Source organism: Phyllostomus hastatus, unplaced genomic scaffold (genome assembly GCF_019186645.2).
Source record: "Phyllostomus hastatus isolate PE091 unplaced genomic scaffold, TTU_PhHast_1.1 phas_scaffold_345, whole genome shotgun sequence".
Classification (NCBI taxonomy): domain Eukaryota; kingdom Metazoa; phylum Chordata; class Mammalia; order Chiroptera; family Phyllostomidae; genus Phyllostomus; species Phyllostomus hastatus.
Window position 1 is genome coordinate 12727735 of NW_025334024.1, and position 18480 is coordinate 12746214.

General features: G+C 39.4%; 1 protein-coding gene and 2 non-coding genes across 4 annotated transcripts in view; all 3 read left to right on the top strand.

Moving 5' to 3' along the window:
* Positions 1-108: 108 nt before the first annotated feature.
* The window catches only part of SF3B3 (splicing factor 3b subunit 3), a 43553-nt gene continuing 25181 nt past the window's right edge, over positions 109-18480 (top strand). Inside the window, exons 1-9 of one of the 2 annotated variants that reach the window (XM_045818697.1) lie at positions 109-418; positions 5120-5254; positions 6920-7246; positions 7962-8134; positions 8701-8842; positions 11685-11797; positions 14156-14293; positions 14432-14535; positions 17771-17936. In XM_045818697.1, coding sequence (XP_045674653.1) covers positions 5185-5254; positions 6920-7246; positions 7962-8134; positions 8701-8842; positions 11685-11797; positions 14156-14293; positions 14432-14535; positions 17771-17936 — 1233 coding nt within the window. In that variant the 5' untranslated portion in view covers positions 109-418; positions 5120-5184. The remainder of the gene's footprint in view (positions 419-5119; positions 5255-6919; positions 7247-7961; positions 8135-8700; positions 8843-11684; positions 11798-14155; positions 14294-14431; positions 14536-17770; positions 17937-18480) is intronic. The other variant, XM_045818698.1, reaches the window with a different exon arrangement.
* LOC123806239 lies at positions 7538-7617 on the top strand. Its single transcript, XR_006783470.1, has one exon. It is a non-coding gene; the product is annotated as a small nucleolar RNA SNORD111 (small nucleolar RNA).
* On the top strand, positions 13837-13928 carry LOC123806240. Its single transcript, XR_006783471.1, has one exon. It is a non-coding gene; the product is annotated as a small nucleolar RNA SNORD111 (small nucleolar RNA).

The window sequence follows — 18480 nt, forward strand, 5'->3', positions numbered from 1 at the left end:
TTAAATAATTTCCAATTCGGGGTGGCTGTAAGACCGATGCATTAAAAATTTTTATATACATTCTTTGGGCGCTGGTTGGGGCCTTTTCCGCCGCGCGCCAACCGGAAAGTCCCCATTTTGCGATCTGATGGCTGATGCCGGCGGTTTGGTGTTGGCAGTGGTTTAAACCTTGGAGGATCTCTGCATCCGTTGGATATCTACACCATCCTCCTGGCTGCAGGGTAACAAGCGGATCACCCGACTTCCCCCGGCCCGTAGTGGCGTAGAACGGCCATATAAGAGTGTGCACGGGGTTTTTGCTGGCGGGGTCTCTGAAGCAACCTAGGCCTGGGAGGTCTGGCCAAGAAACGAAGAGGTCGACGAGAACGTTTGGGGCGTGAAAACGGATACCAGGAATTCCCTGTTTTTTGTCTACAAGGTGGGAAGGAGACCTGGCTTAAAATAAGCCTTTAGGGATTGCCTAGTTTTTAGGCCCTGGCGCCACTACGGGCTTGGGGGAGGTCTCCTGGGAATAGTGAACAACACGCGGAGGTGAAGGTGAAAAAAAAAAAATACCGCAGTGTGTTAAAAGCGTAAATAACGGAAAGTCTTTGAAGTTAAGACCCTGTTTTGAATTTACGTTTTGGTAGTTGGTCAACTTGTTTTCCTTCTCTTATCCTCAGTGTTATTGTTTGCAAAATGGGCAATACTATCTTGAAGACTTCGCAGAGTTTAAATGCGATGATCATCATTTGGCACAGGAGAAGGAATGGCGGGCACGCTATTTTTCTAGTAATCACAGACAGGGGAGAGAAGTGGAGGAAGTCACAAAACTTACCAGGTTTTGGCAGTTGATGGTTCCTGGTGTATAGTTCTTGTCTTAGAGTGATCCGAAATGCATCTTCCTCCATTCCCCAAGATAAAAGAATAGCTGGAGAATTTGGATCCAACTGGGTTTGGGGAAAATGAATTCCAAGGATGGAAATGGATGGCATCAGTAAAAGAACTTAAAAGTAGGCTGAGTTCTTCAGCTATAAAAAATGAAAGCCTGGAGGGAGCTTTTCTGGCATTCAGAAGTGGCCAGTGGTTTCCTCTGCCCTTTTAAAGCAAACAAAACCCCCCACATTTCTTTTAATATATTGGGTTGGCCAAAAAGAACGATACCTTTTTTCTGTAAGATGGCTCTAGTAGTGCTTAGTTGTCTTTAACTTCTTTTGAAACAATTTTGTTAGATTGTATTAGGACAGCTGTTGTATCAGTATGCGTTAAAAAACAAAATTAGTGAATTTTTGTGCAGGCATTTTTTTTTTTTAGATTTTATATTTATTTTTAGAGAGGGAAGGGAGGGAGAAAAAGAGAGAGAAACATAAATGTGTGGTTGCTGGGGGATGTTGCCTGCAACCCAGGTGTATGGCCTGACTGGGAATCGAACCTGCGACACTTTGGTTTGCAGCTTGGGCTCAATCCACTGATCTACACCAGCCAGGGCTTGCAGGCATTTTAATATTGAAAAATATGGAATATTTTTGGCGTATTATGCTTCATTGTGTCAAGAAAGGTGGACATGCAATTGAAACGCAAAAAAAAGATTTGTACAGTGTGTGAAGGTGCTGTGACTGATCAAACATGTCAAAAGTGGTTTATGAGTTTCTTGTACTATTGATATTTTGGCCAAATAATTCTTTGCTTTGGGGCTGTCTAATGTATTGGAAGATGTTTAGCAGCACCGCTGGCCTCTACCCACTAGGAGCCAGAAGCAGGAGACAGCCAACACTACTCCATACATCCAAATCCATGAAGTTATTGATGAAAATAAAAAATGTGTTTTTTATTTTATGGGGAGAAAACCATATGGACTCTTTGGCCAGCCCAATAGTTAATCTTACAACATGGATCAGGTTAACAATAGGATAGGGATTTCATTATAAATTCTGTCGTTGATACCTGCAACTTTAGAATTATGTTTGGAATTTTAAACCAGAACAAGATGCCAGGGTGCAGATGTTTCAGTGTGTTTAAGAATTTGTTTGCTGCTTTTCAGTTGAGAGCAGTTACAACATACTCTCTGTTTTTGCTCCCCTAACTCGAAGCTGAGCACAGTTTTCCTTGGACCTAGCGTGGTGTCTAAGCCTCTCTCTCTCTCTCTCTCTCTCTCTCTCTCTCCATGTGTTTTCTCTTGTAGGTCATTTCTCTTCCTTGTTTCACCTAAGACCTTCTCCTCTTTCCCTGTCATCTGAGAAGAACATTAAACATGTCCCGTAGTTTCAAGTAGGAAAGTTCATATCCATCTCCAACCTGGAGGATTGATCTTTTTCTCCGTCATCCTGCCCAGAAATGATTATTATGCATAGAACATTCATTTTTCTTCACTTAAAACTAAATTTGTATGTTAATCATACAGTGATTGCTTGGATTGTTCAAGTTCCCTTTTTCATCTCTAAGTAATTGAGGTGAAATAACTCAGTTTGTTTTCCAGCAGTAACTGTATAGAGGTGTGGTTTGGGGTAATTTTTTTTTTAAACTTAGTCATTTTTTCTTTAATAATTTAAAAAATGCGATTTTTTTTTAAATTTTATTTTAATCATTGTTCAAGTACAGTTTTCTCCCTTTTACTCCCATTCCAGCCCACCCACCCAACCCTCCCTACTTCCCTCCCATTACCACCCTACCCCTAGTTTTTGTCCATGTGTCCTTTAAATTTGTTCCTGTAAACCCTACCCATTCTCCCTTGAAATTCCCTCTTCTCTCCCCTCTGGTCACTGTCAGTCTATCCCCTATTTCAGTGTCTTTGGTTATATTTTGCTTGTTTCTTTGTTTTGTTGTTTAGGTTCCTGTTAAAGGTGAGATCATGTGGTATTTGTCTTTCACTGCCTGGCTTGTTTCATTAGCATAATGCTTTCCAGCTCCATCCTTGCTGCCACAAAGTGTAGGAGCTCCTCCTTTCTTTCTGCTGCATAGAATTCCATTGTGTAAATGCACCATACTTTTTTGATCCATTCATTGACTGATGGGCATCTAGGTTGCTTCTAGCACCTAGCTATTGTAAATTGTGCTGCTATGAACATGGCGGTGCAAAGGTTCTTTTGTATTGGTGTTTCGGTGTTCTTAGGATATATTCTCAGCAGTGGAATTGCATGGTCAAAAGGCAGATCCATTTTTAGTTTTCTGAGGAAGTTCCATACTGCTTTCCATAGTGGTTGTACCAGTCTGCAGTCCCACCAACAGTGCACTAGGGATCCCTTTTCTCCACAACCTGTCCAACACTTGTTTGTTGCTTTGTTTATGATGGCCATTCTGACTGGTATGAAGTGGTATCTCATTGTGGTTTTAATCTGCATCTCTCTGATAGCTAGCGATATTGAGCATCTTTTCACGTGTCTCTGGATCCTCTGTATGTCCTCCTTGGAGAAGTGTCTGTTCAAGTCCTTTGCCCATTTTTTAATTGGGTTGCTTGTCTTCTTAGAGTGGAGTTGTGTAAGTTCTTTATATGTTTTGGAGATTAAACCCTTGTCTGAGGTATCATTGGCAAATATGTTTTCCCATATTGGGTTCTCTTTTTATTTTGATACTGTTTTCTTTAGCTGTGCAAAAGCTTTTTATTTTGATGAGGTCCCAATTGTTTATTCTTTCCTTTATGTCCCTTGCTCTAGGAGACATGTCACTAAAAAAGTTTCTGCGTGAAATATCTGAGATTTTCCTGCCTACATTCTCTTCTAGGACTTTAATGGTGTCACGGTTTATATTTAAGTCTTTTATCCACCTTGAATTTATTTTTGTATAAGGTGTAAGTTGGTGCTTGAGTTTCATTTTTTTGCACGTAGCTGTCCAGTTCTCCCAACACCATTTGTTGAAGAGGGTATTTTTATTCCATTTTATGTTGCTGCTTCCTTTGTCAAATATTAATTGACTGTAGAGACTTGGGTTTATTTCTGGGCTCTCTGTTCTGTTCCATTGGTCCATGTGCCTGTTTTTATGCCAGTACTGGGGTAATTCTCTTATGGTAGAGGAAAGTTTGTGGTCTTGAGGTCTTGTATGAATGAAAGAACTGTTTTCTGTGTCTGCTCCTTTGGGGGGCCTTCTGAAGTGACAGGAATTCAGTTTTTTTTTTTGTTTTTAATGGTTAGTAGGTATAAATTTTAAATTCTGATCACTCAGATACAGAGCTATAGAAGAGATGCAAATGAGAACTACACCAACTTATCCGTTTTTATCTGTTAGATGAGCAGAGGTCTGGTTGTGGTGAAATAGGGACTCTTACATTGTTGGGGGCGTAGGTTGATGAGTTTCTCTGAAAGGTAAGTTGGCAGTATTTATCAGAATTTCAGTTGTATGAATCCCTCAATCCGTAATTACACTTTCAGGAATTATGGAGCTATAGTCATGCACGTATACGTGATCTATATATGAGTGATTTTCTTTGCAGCAGTGTTCATAATGACGAGATTGGGAACAACCTAAATGTTCATCAGTAGAGTGTTGGCGAAATGAATTCTGATGTATCCAATCAGTGGAATGCTCTGTGGGTATAAAATAAAAATGAGAAAGCCCTCTATTGCTGTCTCCAACCTAGATAAAATAAAAAATAAATTGCAATATAACGTGAGTGTACAATACATAGGGTCCAGCCTTTACTTTTAAAAAGGAGGTAAACTACAGTATTGTACATTTTTGCTTATCCATACAGAAAATATCTGGAAGGACCAGCTAGATAGAGCTTTTTGCTGTGCTTTTGAATTCTGAACCTTGTGAACAGATAGCCTATTCAAATACAAGTACAAATAGACCTACTTAGCTTACGTGACAAAGCAAATACAGTGTTGCAATAATGGTCCAGATCCTAGCTCCCAGCATTTTTACCACCTGCTACTGTGACTTCAGACACGGGATTTAATTTCTTAGCATTAATTTCCTCATCTATAAAATGAGTTTTTAAAAGATGAGTTTTAATATTAACTATAGGTTTTGCATGAGATTAGAGCCAAAATGTATGTAGTGCCTGGCCATGTAGAAGGCACTCTAAATATGTTGTACCTCAAAGGCCTCAGTCTGTTTCTGCTGCCTTAAGCTAGAAATCCCTGTACAGAAATGTCTATTCAAACAGCGATTTCCCAGCTGATATTTTCCTTTTATGTGTTCTTAGCTTGCTTTGACTTGGTATAATCAGCACTTCGATTGTGGAGTGGTAGGTGGCTCAGTGTTGCCACAATGTTCCTGTACAATTTGACCTTGCAGCGAGCCACAGGTATCAGCTTCGCCATTCATGGCAACTTCTCTGGTAAGTTGTCCAGTTACTATCTTTCTGAAGATAACTTTTTTGGAAAAAAAATGTTTTATTATTTATTTTTAGAGAGAGGGGGCAGGGAGGGAAAAAGGCAGAGAAAAATCTATTGGTTGCTCCTTGTATGGACCCTGACCAGGGTCGGAACTGGCAGCCTAGGCATGTGTCCTGACCAGGAATCGAACCAGCCACCCTTCACTTTGCAGGACGTTGTCCATCCAATGGAAGTACATGGGTCAGGGCTGAATATAACATTTTTATTTATTTATTTTTAAAGATTTTATTTATTTTTAGAGAGGGAAGGGAGGGAGAAAGAGAGAGAGAGAAACATCAATGTGCGGTTGCTGGGGGCTGTGGCCTACAACCCAGGCATGTGCCCTGACTGGGAATCGAACCTGCAATGCTTCGGTTCGCAGCCCGCACTCAATCCACTGAGCAAATATAACATTTTTAATATTACTAGTTTTATGCTTCATATTTTTCAAAATAAAACAATTAGAAACTTATAGGAAAATTTTTAATCATTAGAGAACACTAATTTCTATAATGTTTTATAAAATTTTCAAAGCACTTTGGAGTAGATAGTTTTATCAAATACCCAAATGACCTTTGGAAAGTAAGGTGGCCTGGTAGGTGGTGGCATTGAGCAAATGAGACTGGGCTGGGATGGGGGAGAGTGGGATATAAGGTAGGATAGGAAGCCATTGAGACAGTGAAGACCTGACGGGCCAGGGGGGTGGTGTAGAAAGAGAGTGAAGGGTAAGAGTTTCCAACCTAGGTGGCAGAGAAAGTCATAGTAACATTGATGGCAGGCTAGTTGAGACCAGAGTGGGATTTTGGTTAAGGAGGAACTTAGTTGTTTTAAACATTTATTTTAAGGTTGATGCCAACTTATCCAGGTGGAATTATGTAGATGGGGACAAGGTGATTATTATGCATTTGGAGGTGAACTTTTGAGGCAAGTTCACAGTTGAAAGCAAGTGAACTTTTTTTTGGTATCAGTTTAGAAATAAACAGTGTATTTTAGATAGCCTTAAAAGTTCTTTGAGACATTACATCAAACTGCACAAAATGTTAATATGATTTCTTACAACAATAGCCTTCAAGGTAGATTAGAAAGAACCCTTGGAGATTTTTAATCTTATGACACTAAGCATACATTAATACAATTTATGGACAGTGCTCAATTATATAGATTGATGGCAAATGTTGGCAGAATAAAAAGTTTTTAAGAAAGTAACTTGTATAACCAATTTTTTAAAAAGATTCATTTATTCATTTTTAGAGAGAGGGGAAGGAGGGGAGAGAGGGAGAGAAACATCAATGCATGGTTGCCTCTCTCACGCCCCCAGCCGGGGACCCCGCAACCCAGGCATGTGCCCTGACTGGGAGTCAAACCAGTGACCCCATGGTTCACAGGCCAGCACTTAGTCCACTGAGCCACACTAGCCAGGGCATATAACCAATTTTTAAAAAACTTTTATTTGATACCGTTTTTGTTAGATCATTTTAGTTCAGTACCTTTTCAAATAGAATAAATTAAATTAAAATACTGAGCCCCTAACCCATTTAATTACCTCTGTCTTTTAGTTGCATGACTCATCCAAGTTACTTTTTGGATTAGTTCTGATTTCTCATGATCTTTGTTTTTTGGTAATCTAGGAACCAAACAACAGGAAATTGTTGTTTCTCGTGGGAAGATCTTGGAGCTCCTTCGCCCGGATCCCAATACTGGCAAAGTACACACTCTGCTAACTGTGGAAGTATTTGGTGTTATTCGGTCTCTCATGGCCTTTAGGCTGACAGGTGGCACCAAAGACTACATTGTGGTTGGCAGTGATTCGGGTCGAATTGTTATCCTGGAGTACCAGCCATCTAAGAATATGTTTGAGAAAATTCACCAAGAAACCTTTGGCAAGAGTGGATGCCGCCGTATTGTTCCTGGCCAGTTCTTAGCTGTGGATCCCAAAGGGCGAGCGGTTATGATTAGTAAGTGACTTGCTCTCGAGTGCTTCTCTGGCTATTGTAGATGCTCCTTTTGGGATAATAATGCTATGATCTGGGGAGTGTGCTAATAAATCATAACTGGGTAAAGTTTGGAACATATATGGATTAACTCCACAGCTTAAAGTTTCTTCCTTTTAAAACATTGGAAACTCTTAACATACTTTACCTACTTCTTGTCTAGTTGGAAGTAGATTTTTTCTGTTTCTTTATCTTTAAGCAAAAAGACAACAATGGGGTGATTTTATATTAGACAATGAATATAGTTGCTTTCATCAGCCTGAAGTGATGATTCACATTCATGTCTCTTCTCTGACAAAGCTCTTGAAGAGAATTTTGTATATCTGATCAGGCCTCTAGAGGGCAGCCCTCTCTGACCAGTCACGAAATCACTAGATCTAACTGAAAGAAGAAAGCTGGCAATTTTATGAGTTACTGTTTAGTTTCCCGGTATCATTAAATCTAGGGCACACTAAAAAAATTTGAAGTTATTGAGATAGTGTGATCTTTCCGGGAAAGAAAGTGGGTAAAATGGTGCTGTTGCCTATTTTAATGATAGAAAGCAAATCTAAGTATACTTGTAGAGTTTGGGCTGGCTCTTAAGGGTTTTCAGAAATAATTGTGATGAGAAGCTAGCTGCTCTTTAAGCCCCTCTGTTCATTGTCTGGAACTCTTGTGTGTTTTGTCTCCTTCAACTCAGGCGCTATCGAGAAACAGAAATTGGTGTATATCTTGAACAGAGATGCTGCTGCCCGGCTCACCATCTCATCTCCCCTGGAGGCCCACAAAGCAAACACTTTAGTATACCATGTGGTTGGCGTAGATGTGGGATTTGAAAATCCAATGTTTGCTTGTCTAGAAATGGATTATGAGGTAATGGGGAGTGTGTGTGTGTGGGGGGGTCTGTTTCTTTCTTGCCTTTTTGTTTTTCCAGTCTACCTCAGAGCTTTCCTAAGGTTATTTTCTTCATTGTTTGAATCTCACATATGTGCTGCTAACAAATCTTTTCCATATTCCAAGTGCATTACTAAAATTTGTAATGTTTCAGAGCTTATCTGACTATCTTATAGCACTTTTATCTAATTTGAACAATCTCCCTGTGGAAACAGGGTATTTACTGAGAAAAGCTGCCTGAAAAAGGAGGTAAAACTGTATTTAGGATATTTTTTTTCACAGGGAGATAATAAAAGGTGGAACATACCATTCTTCTCCTTGAGTGGAAGGAAAAGATGAGAGAACCTTGATTCCAGAATTAGGAGACCTGGGTTCTCATTCTAGCTTTAACATCACCTACTGGTGTGAACTTGGGCAAACCATTTGGCATCTCTGGACCTCTGCTTCTTCATTTGTGAAGTGGAAGAATCCTGATGTCCTTTCCAGCTCTAAAAGTTTGATTTTATGGTACTGATGAGTCTTTGTGCCATTGTACTCCTCTGTAGGAAGCAGACAATGACCCAACAGGGGAAGCAGCAGCTAATACCCAGCAGACGCTTACTTTCTATGAATTAGACCTTGGTTTAAATCATGTGGTCCGAAAGTACAGTGAACCTTTGGAGGAACATGGCAATTTCCTTATTACAGGTACTTTTCTCTCAGACTTGCTCTGTACCATTTTGCCTGGTCCATTTTATGCCCGAACTTGGGAGGGTTTACTTAATAGGGTCTGGAAGCTAATTTATGTATAGTAAACCTGATTGATTACCTTCTCTGTATTTTGTCCAGGTTAGAAGTTCATGTGATGGTTAACTCATCCTCTAATGGGGGCAGAGAAGAAAGAATGAGGAGAATATTTGGCTAGGATTGTTTAAGATTTTATTTATTTATTTTTAGAGAGAGGAGTAGGGAGGGAGAATGAGGGAGAGAAACATAAATGTGCATGAGATGCATTGATCGGTTGCCTCTCACACGCTCCAACTGGGAACCTCGCCCGCAACCCAGGCATGTGCCCTGACTGGGAATCAAACCAAGGAACTTTCAGTTCATAGGCCGGCACTCAATCCACTGAGCCACATCAGTCAGGGCTCAACTTGGAATATTGATTTCTGTTGGTCATTGTGATATTTTGACTGTAGTTAGTCTCTAATTCTCATTGAGAAAATAAAAACCTAGGTTTTTGAAAAGACAAACCCAGCAAGATAAACTATAAATAAATTTTAAAACTTAGATGAATTAGAAATGCTTTTGAAAACTTATTTGATCCAAGAAGAAATTAAGAGCCTGTGTGGGCCTAAAGAAATCGGAATAGTAGTCAAAAATTGCTTTCCTCCAAAAGACTTAAGGTCCAGCATTTTCAGGGACCTTAAATTTCTCCAGAGACTAGAAAAAGAATTAACTAATGTATCACTTTACGAACCTATTAAAACTTCATTGTCAAAACTGAGGAAGGAAAGTAATAAAAATTTACCTGTTTACAGGAGTATACATGTGATTATAGATACAAATATCTGTAAGTTTAGCAAATCAAATTGAACAGTGGTTGGGTTTTTTTTAGTTTTTTAAAAAATATTTATTTTTAGAGAGGGGGAAGAGGGGTAGAAAGTGAAGGAGAGAAACATGGGTGTGAAAGGACACATCTGTCAATTGCTGCTAGTATGCACACCAACTGGGGACTGAACCTGCAACCCAGGCATGTGCCCTGAGTAGGGATTGAACCAGTGACCTTTTGCTTTGCAGGATGATGCTCAACCAAATGAGCCACACCAGTCAGGGCACAACACTGTTTTAAATTCATCATAGCTAAGTAAGATTTTTGTAGGAGCTCAGAAATGTTTACCATTAGAAAATCAGCACGCGTTTAATTCATTAAATTAAAACACTACAGGAGAACAGCTGTATTTGTGGTCATCTAAATTTTGGCACACTTGGGGAAGACAGTAATTCAGTCCTTTCTGTTCTGAGCCATTTGTACTTGGATTAATGTCTAACATGAAGTATATTGGTTGATAGAGGATTTTGGAGAATAATATGACAGCATTTGTCTTTGAGCATTAAATCTTAGGAAATTGCTTACTATATTATGCAGAAGAACCTTGGACATACTACCATACCTTTCATTCATAAGGAAGGCTTTATTCTTTCAACAAATGTTTCTTGAGTCTCTACAGTCAGTATGTGCAATGTCAGTCTACTGGATCCTGGGACTACAGTTGTGAAAATTAGATGCAGTGTCTCCCTTTATGCAAGATTGAAGTTAGTGGTGAATATGTATAAATAACAAAAAAAATTGTCATTTGCCAAGTGCTGTGACAGTGCAGAGAAGGGGTCTCGAACCCACGGAAAAGAAAGGAATTTGTTGGAGGAACTTTGGAGAAGGGTTCTGTAAGCTGAGATCTGAGGACTAGTTAGTAATTAGCGAGGTATAGTGGGGGTGAGGGAGGATTTTCTGTTATGGAGAAAGGAAATAGCATAGGAAAGGCCCGAATGAAAGAAAGAACATAATTCATTCAAAGAATTGAAAGCTCATTGTGAGTGGATCATTATGCTAAAGTCTGGGATAGAGGTAGTGGTGGAGTGGTAGCTACTGAAGGATTCTAAGCAGGGGAATAATAACCTGAAGGTTATAGGCATACCTCAGAGATAGTGCAGGGTCAGGCCCAGACCACCACAATAAAGCACATATGCAATAAAGCAAGTCATATAAATGTATTTTTCAGTGCATACGAAAGTCTTGTTTATACTATGTTTTAGTATACTAAGTGTGCAGTGGCATGTCTAAGCAGTGTACATAACTTAATTAAAAAATACTTCATTGCTCAAAAAAAACCCTTTATCATTACAAAGTGACCATCATCTGAGCCTTTGACAAGTTGTAATCTTTTTGCGGTGGAGGGTCTTGCTTTATGTTGAGGAAAACACAGTATCTGCAAAGTGCAATAAAATGAAGTATGCCTGTACTTGCTTAAATTTTAGCTAATGGATCGAGGGATATTAAGACTGGTCAGGAAGGCTGTTTCACTAAATCAAGAGATTGATAGCGTGCATGCTGCTAAGGAGGTAGAATAAATAGGGCTTTGTGAGGGGAGAGAGTTGGCTTGGTCTTTTTATTGGTGGTATTTTCTAAAGTATGGAATCCAGGAGGTAGATAGGTTTGGGAAAGAACTTGAGGTTGTGAACGCATTGCATTTTGAAGGTGCTGGTAGAATATCCATGTGATTGGATTATAGATCTGAAGCTGAGAACTGAGTTCTAGACTTGGAGCTAAAAATTTAGATTTATTGTCAGATATGTGGACAGGCTGAATCACGCAAACTGGCACCCTTTTGTTCTCTAGCATAACTTTCAGGGAAATGCAACACTTGGATTGTTTCTCAGCTTTAGGCCTACTATATCTTCATCGGGTTGTGCTAAGGAAAGAAAGAATTGAAAGCTAAATTGTAATTCATGGTTATGTGAAATCATTGCTAAGTTTTATTTTCATTGCCAGTTCCGGGTGGGTCAGATGGTCCAAGTGGAGTGCTGATCTGCTCTGAAAACTATATCACCTACAAGAACTTTGGTGACCAACCGGATATCCGCTGTCCAATTCCCAGGAGACGAGTAAGGTCTTTGTTTGCCATAAGAGATATTTGTGTTTGTGAAATGAACTTTGTTTTTGTAATCACAGTGTAGTCTCTTAGTTTATTTGTTATCAAGTTTTAGTTTCTTTGTAAATGTTATCTTTAATAAAGCTGGTACAATGTTAGTAAAAGCAAAATAAATTCCCAGGGAAAAGGAATTAAAAACTAGCACAATTTCCATTTCAGAGGAACCTGTAGACACAATCACTTTGAAATTCCGGGAAGTTTCTAGTTTGAAGAAGCCAGGCATATTTGTTGGGGATAAATTATCTTTCAATTAGGGGTGTTCAACATTTTGGCATCTCTGGGCCACATGTTAAATATATTGTGACATGTAATCACAAAATAAACTCATAATATTTTAAGTAAATTAACGATTTTGTGTTGGGTGGCATCCAGAGCTGTCCTGGGTCTCCTGTGGCCCGTGGGCCGTGAGTTGGACACGCCTGTTACCTTCCGTTTCTTCCCCCCATTGCAACATACAGAAAATTTTGAAAGACTAGGCCAGGGGATTTCAAGGTGCCTTTCACTTTGATTTGCCAATTATTAATATTTTACTGCATTTCCCCTTTTCTTACAGTGTGTGTGTGCGCGAATGTGCATATAAACTTTTTGAGGCCAAACCATTTGAAAATAAGTCGTAGGCATCGTGACACTGTGAGAATTTAAGATCTTGGCTCCTAAGAATGAGGACATTTTTGTATATAACCTAACTACCAATATCATGCCTATAAAACTTAACAGTTTGGGTAATATAATTATTTTATGTATATTTGTTTCTCATTGTTCCCCAAAATTCCTTTATAATCTACTTTTAGTTTCCTTTAGTTGAGAATATTTTCTCCTCATTTTTGTTTGTTTGGGTCTTACGATAACTGACATAATTTAAAGGGCTGGGCTAGTTTTCTTATACTCTGTCCCATAATCTTCCTCATGACAATATCCAGGTTAATAATTGTTTTTTTTTTTAAGACTTAGATTAGCTGTTTGTTTGTTTGTTTATTTGTTTTTAAGATTTTATTTATTTATTTTTAGGGAGGTGGGGAGAGAGAGAGAGAGAAACATCAATGTGCGGTTGCTGGGGGTTATTGCCTGCAACCCAAGAATGTACCCTGGCTGGGAATCAAACCTGGGACACTTTGGTTCCCAGCCCGTGCTCAATCCACTGAGCTACGCCAGCCAGGGCTCCGGTTAATAGTTTTGATAGAACTGTTATGGAGGTAGTGATAAATATTTCCCCCTAGATCATGTTAGGGGTACACAATGTTGGTTTGTCTCATTTATTGGTCATGTTAAATCAGTCATTTTGTTACATTGGGGTGTCTCTGCTGTTCATTGTGAGAATCTGGTGGTGAACTTTGAAACTGTGTAAATGACCTTTTCCTCAACGTCTGTTTACCCAGTGGTTTCCCCCTTAATTAGCTACTATTTTGATGGTTGGAAATGGTGTTTTATTGCTTTTAATTTTAACAGTTTACTATGGAAATGATGAAGCATACACAAAAGTGAAATATCATTAGCTTCTGTGTGCCCAGCTTCAGTAGTTACCAACACACAGCTAATCTTGTTCTGTTTGGCTTCCTGCATCTCTCCTCTCAGCCTCAGATTAGGTTTCTTCTTAATATTAATTTATAGGTCCTGGAGTTAAACTTTTTAGGAGTTACTCTCTGTAGTACGTGGTGTCTAAGATTCCATCAATTTTAGAAAACCTGAGGAGAAATTTAGCAAATTAAATTCTTAGTAACAGGTAGAAAGTAATTTAGTTGGGCTGGTCAGACATTTATTGAACATCTAACTGCCAGGCATCGTACTTGGCTTTGGGGCTACAAAGAAGTATAAAACATGTTTTGCCCTTGCAGAGCTTATTCAAAGAGAGAAATGGAAGATGTTGGAGACAAAAAAAATCCAAAAACTGCAGCCAAGGGAATGCCTCTTAGGAATCAAGGCAGTTGATGCAGCACAGGGCTGACGATGGGTGGTTTGGATGGTAGTGTTGGGGCTGTGGACAAGTTTTATCCACGGCCCGAAATGATTAGGTTATAAAGTTTGTGCCCTTTTCTGACGTTTTTTTTCTGGAGATAGTTTTTTGCCTTACTGACCTGATTAGGCTGCAGAGTGGAATTATAGTGGTTTTTTCTAGTACCCAGGATTTGTTATGTTCATAGCAGATAAGAATTCTTGGGTTTTTATTTCCATAGCTAGCAGGCTGCTCTAGGTCAGAGCTTGTACAGAAGGGCCCCAGGCTGGGGGTAGCCTGTGCAGTCCCTGTTGGACAAGTGCTGAATTCCAGTGTAAGGGTTCATTTCTAAGATGTTGGTTGTGTATTTGATTTCTCTAGAATGACCTGGATGACCCTGAAAGAGGAATGATTTTTGTCTGCTCTGCCACCCATAAGACGAAATCAATGTTCTTCTTTTTGGCCCAAACTGAGCAGGGCGATATCTTTAAGATCACTTTGGAGACAGATGAAGATATGGTAAGCAGACCATGTTCAGAGGGGGGTAAAGACCAAGTGCAGTATTTTATTTGCTACTCTGCTTAATACTTCCATGACCTAGCTTTGCTTCATGCCTACACACTAGACTTTTTTTTTTTTTTTTCCTTTTCATTCCAGGTTACTGAGATTCGGCTCAAGTATTTTGATACTGTGCCTGTTGCTGCTGCAATGTGTGTACTTAAAACAGGCTTCCTTTTTGTAGCATCAGAATTTGGAAACCAGTGAGTAACCCTTTTATTACCTTAGTTCACCCTGGCTACGGTAACAGTTGCAAGAGGGAGATGTGGCTGCAAGGCCAGGGAGCTTTTTAAAGAATCCTTTAGCTCTGGCTGGTTGGTTCAGTTGGTTGGAGTGTTGTCCCATACATACGCCAAAAAGGTTGCGGGTTTGAGTCCTGGGCAGGGCATACACCTAGGTTGTGGGTTCGTTCGACTCCTGGGATTGGCATGGATACAGGAGGCAGCTGATTGATGTTTTTCACATCGATGTTTCCGCCTCCCCCAGTCAATAAACATATCTTTGGGTAAGGATTTTAAAAAATGTTTTTGTTTCTTTAAAACAAAAGTTTTGCCTTTCCCTTTTACATTTTTTCTCTTGATTATTTTCTTCTACTTCAGGGGCTTTGATCTATACCTATGGGTGACTACACAGCTTTAGAAGTGATCTGAGCTTTTTGCTGGATATTTTATTGAATAAATATTGAACTACTTAGTATTAAACAGATGTTCCACAAGCATGTTGCTTGTACAAATCTAAAGAGAAGGAAAGAGAAAGCCAGTATAGGGATATGTTATTGAGGTTCCTGCTGTGGGCCGTGGGAACTCAATTCCAGGAGGACCTGTTGAGCATGAAGCAGATTGCCTCTCAGATTGCCTGTCTGGAGGTTAACATCACCAGCTCCTCTCTCTTGGGATCAAGGTTCCCCCGGGGCCATGAATTCTGTCAGGCAACCTCCCATGGGGTAGAAGTTCTTAGGACAGAGTAGAAAGAAAGACTGCTGTGTGCAGTTGGGATGTTGATGAGTGAGATGTGTTTGATTTTGTGAGAAGTTACGCACTGTGCTGCAGCTGAAATTTTGAAGATGTGAGAGGCAATTTGGGGCAATAGAAACATGCTGTGGTGTTAGCTCATTTAATCTGTACAACAACCTATTTATCAGTCAAACACTAATTTACTATTTGCTAAGTTCTAAGCACTGTTCTAAGTACTTTACAAATATTAATGCATAGCATTCCCAATATTACAGTACCATTATACATGTATCACATTTACAGTTTAGAGAACTGGGTTACAGAGAATTTAAGAAACTTGATCACACAACTAAATCTGATTCAGACCCAGACAACCTGGTTCCCAAAGTCTCTTCTCTTAAGCACAACACTCTAGTCTCAGAAATTATTTACAGTGCGATTCAGCCAAAGCAACCTTTCCTGTGATCTTGATGATAGCCCATTTTCTTCATTTATTAGACACCAAAAGTATCTTTGACAGGTAGTCTTTATTGTCTGCACATAGGCATCTTGCCTGAATAAGGAGCTCATATTAATTTTTTATGTGTGTGTAGTCTTCTCAATGCTTTTTGTAAATTGTCCTAGGATGATAACCCTATTTGCTTTTTCATAGTTTAGCATAGACTGTGATGTGTTTACCAAAAGTGTTAAATGCTGAGGTTTATTATCTTGTGTATTTAGTCAATTTGCTTCTAAGAAGCTGTATTGGATATTGTTCAAATTGCTCTGTACTTAAGGGCCAGCATATTACTTAAAGAATAAATATGATGAGTAGTTTGGTGTTCTATATTATTTTATTTTTAAATTATATTTTATTTTATTTTTTATTTTTTTAAAGATTTTATTTAGTTATTTTTTTAGAGAGGGAAGGGAGGGAGATAGAGAGAGAGAGAGAGAGAAACATCAATGTGAAGTTGCTGGGGGTCATGGCCTGCAATCCAGGCAGGTACCCTGACTGGGAATCGAACCTGCGACACTTTGGTTCGCAGCCCACGCTCAATCCACTGAGCTACACCAGCCAGGGCCATAAATTATATTTTATTGATTATGTTATTAGAATTGTCCTGATTTTTCCCCCTTTGCCCTCCTCCTCCTAGTACCTCCCACTCTCGGGCAATTCCCCCCACCATTGTTCATGTTCATGGGTCATGTGGGTAAGTTCTTTAGGTGCTCCATTTCCTATACTGTACATCCCCATGGCAATTCTGTAACTACCTATTTGTAATTCTTAATCCTCTCACCTCTTCACCCATTCTTCCACATACCCCCTCCCATCTCTTTACCTTTAACATTTGGCATTTTAATTATGACATGTCTCAAAGTAGGCCTCTTTGCATCCGTCTTGTTTGGGACTCTGCTTCCTGGACTTGCATGTCTATTTCCTTCACCAAATTAGGGAAGTGTTCTTTCATTATTTTTTCAAATAGATTTCCAATTTCTTGCTCTATCTTTTCTCCTTCTGGCCCCCCATGAAGAAAATGTTGGATTGCTTAAGGTTGTCCTACAGGTTGCTTACACTATCCTCTTTTTTTTTAATTCTGTTTTCTTCTTCTTACACTGATTGGTGGTTTTTTGCTTTCCTATGTTCCAAATCATTGCTTTGATTCTCAGCCTCATCCACTCTACTGTTGTTTCCCTGTAAATTGTTCCTTATTTCAATTAGTGTATTCTTTTCTGACTGGGTTTTTTATGCTGTTGAGGTCCTCACTAAGTTCCTTGAGCATCTTTATAACAAGTGTTTTGAACTCGGCATCTGACAGATTGCTTATCTCCATTTGTTTAGGTCTTTTTCTGGAGTTTCAATCTTTTTTCATTTGGCCCATGTTCTTTGACTCCTCCTTTTGGCAGCCTCCCTGTGTGTGTTTCTGCGTATTAGGTAGAACTGCTATGACTCCATGTCTTGGTCATGTGGTTCAGTGTAGTAGGTGTCCTGTAGGGCCCAGTGGCACAGCCTCCCCTTTCACCCAAGCTGAGTAGTTGAGGTACGCCCTTTGTGTGAGTTGAGTACAGTCTCCACTTCCAATTGAAAGCCTTGGTTGCTGTTGGCAGATCAGTGAGAAGGATTTACTCAGTCCAGTCAGCTGCAAGGATTGGCTGTGACCACTGACCACCAGCCTATGCCCTCTGTGGATCAGCTGTGCAGGGCCTACATGGTGGTGCTCCAGAGTGGTCTAGTGGAAGCCCAGTGTTTATAACCACTGTGATGTTGAGGTTCTTTCACTGTACCGATTTGAATACAGTAGTCTTAGTTTTTTTTCATCCCTTTTCTAGTTAAGAAAGAGAAAACTCAGGTAAGCAGAGATTTCAAACTACTGATATCCAGAAATGCATGTTGTAATTTGGGTTAGATATTTATAAAATACTTTCATGAGCGTTAATGTTCATGTCAAACAGTATCTTCAGACAGAAAATACTTCTAACTAAAGTCTTGTTTGCTTCTCTCTAGTTACTTATATCAAATTGCGCATCTTGGAGATGATGATGAAGAACCTGAGTTTTCATCTGCCATGCCTCTGGAAGAAGGAGACACATTCTTCTTTCAGCCAAGACCGCTCAAAAACCTCGTGCTTGTTGATGAGTTGGACAGCCTCTCTCCCATTTTGTTTTGCCAGGTGTGAGTCTTTCCAGTCACCTCCACAGTGAGCAGTGCCAGCCAGTTGTTTTTGAATCTGAATGAATTTAAAGTTTCAATTCCAGTTAAATCAAGGTTTAGTCCAAGCACCAGGTTTGTCAGCATGTCTTTAGAATCACCAGAGTTGTAAAGATGAAGCGGCTTAAGGTAGAAGTTGGGGAGCTAAAAACCGTTATATAAATTCTTGAGCTTGTTTGTTTGTTTGTTTGTTTATAAAAAACCCCTCGTGTTCAGTGTAAAAATTCAAACCATACAATAGGTTAAAAGTAAAAGTCTTATCCCCAGTCTTTTCAACCCACACTCCACCGAGGCTGCTGCTATTGACCACTTGTGTTCGCTTCCAGGCATAGTCTCTGCATCTGTAAGCACACACACATACATAAAACAAACGTGTGTGTTATAGTTTTCTTCATAGTGTAAATGGGCCCAGGTACTTCATAGAATTCTGAAATTGACCTTTTTAGTGTAGTGTATGAAAACCTATATTTATCTCATTTTTAACACTCATTTCCTCCTTAAAATTC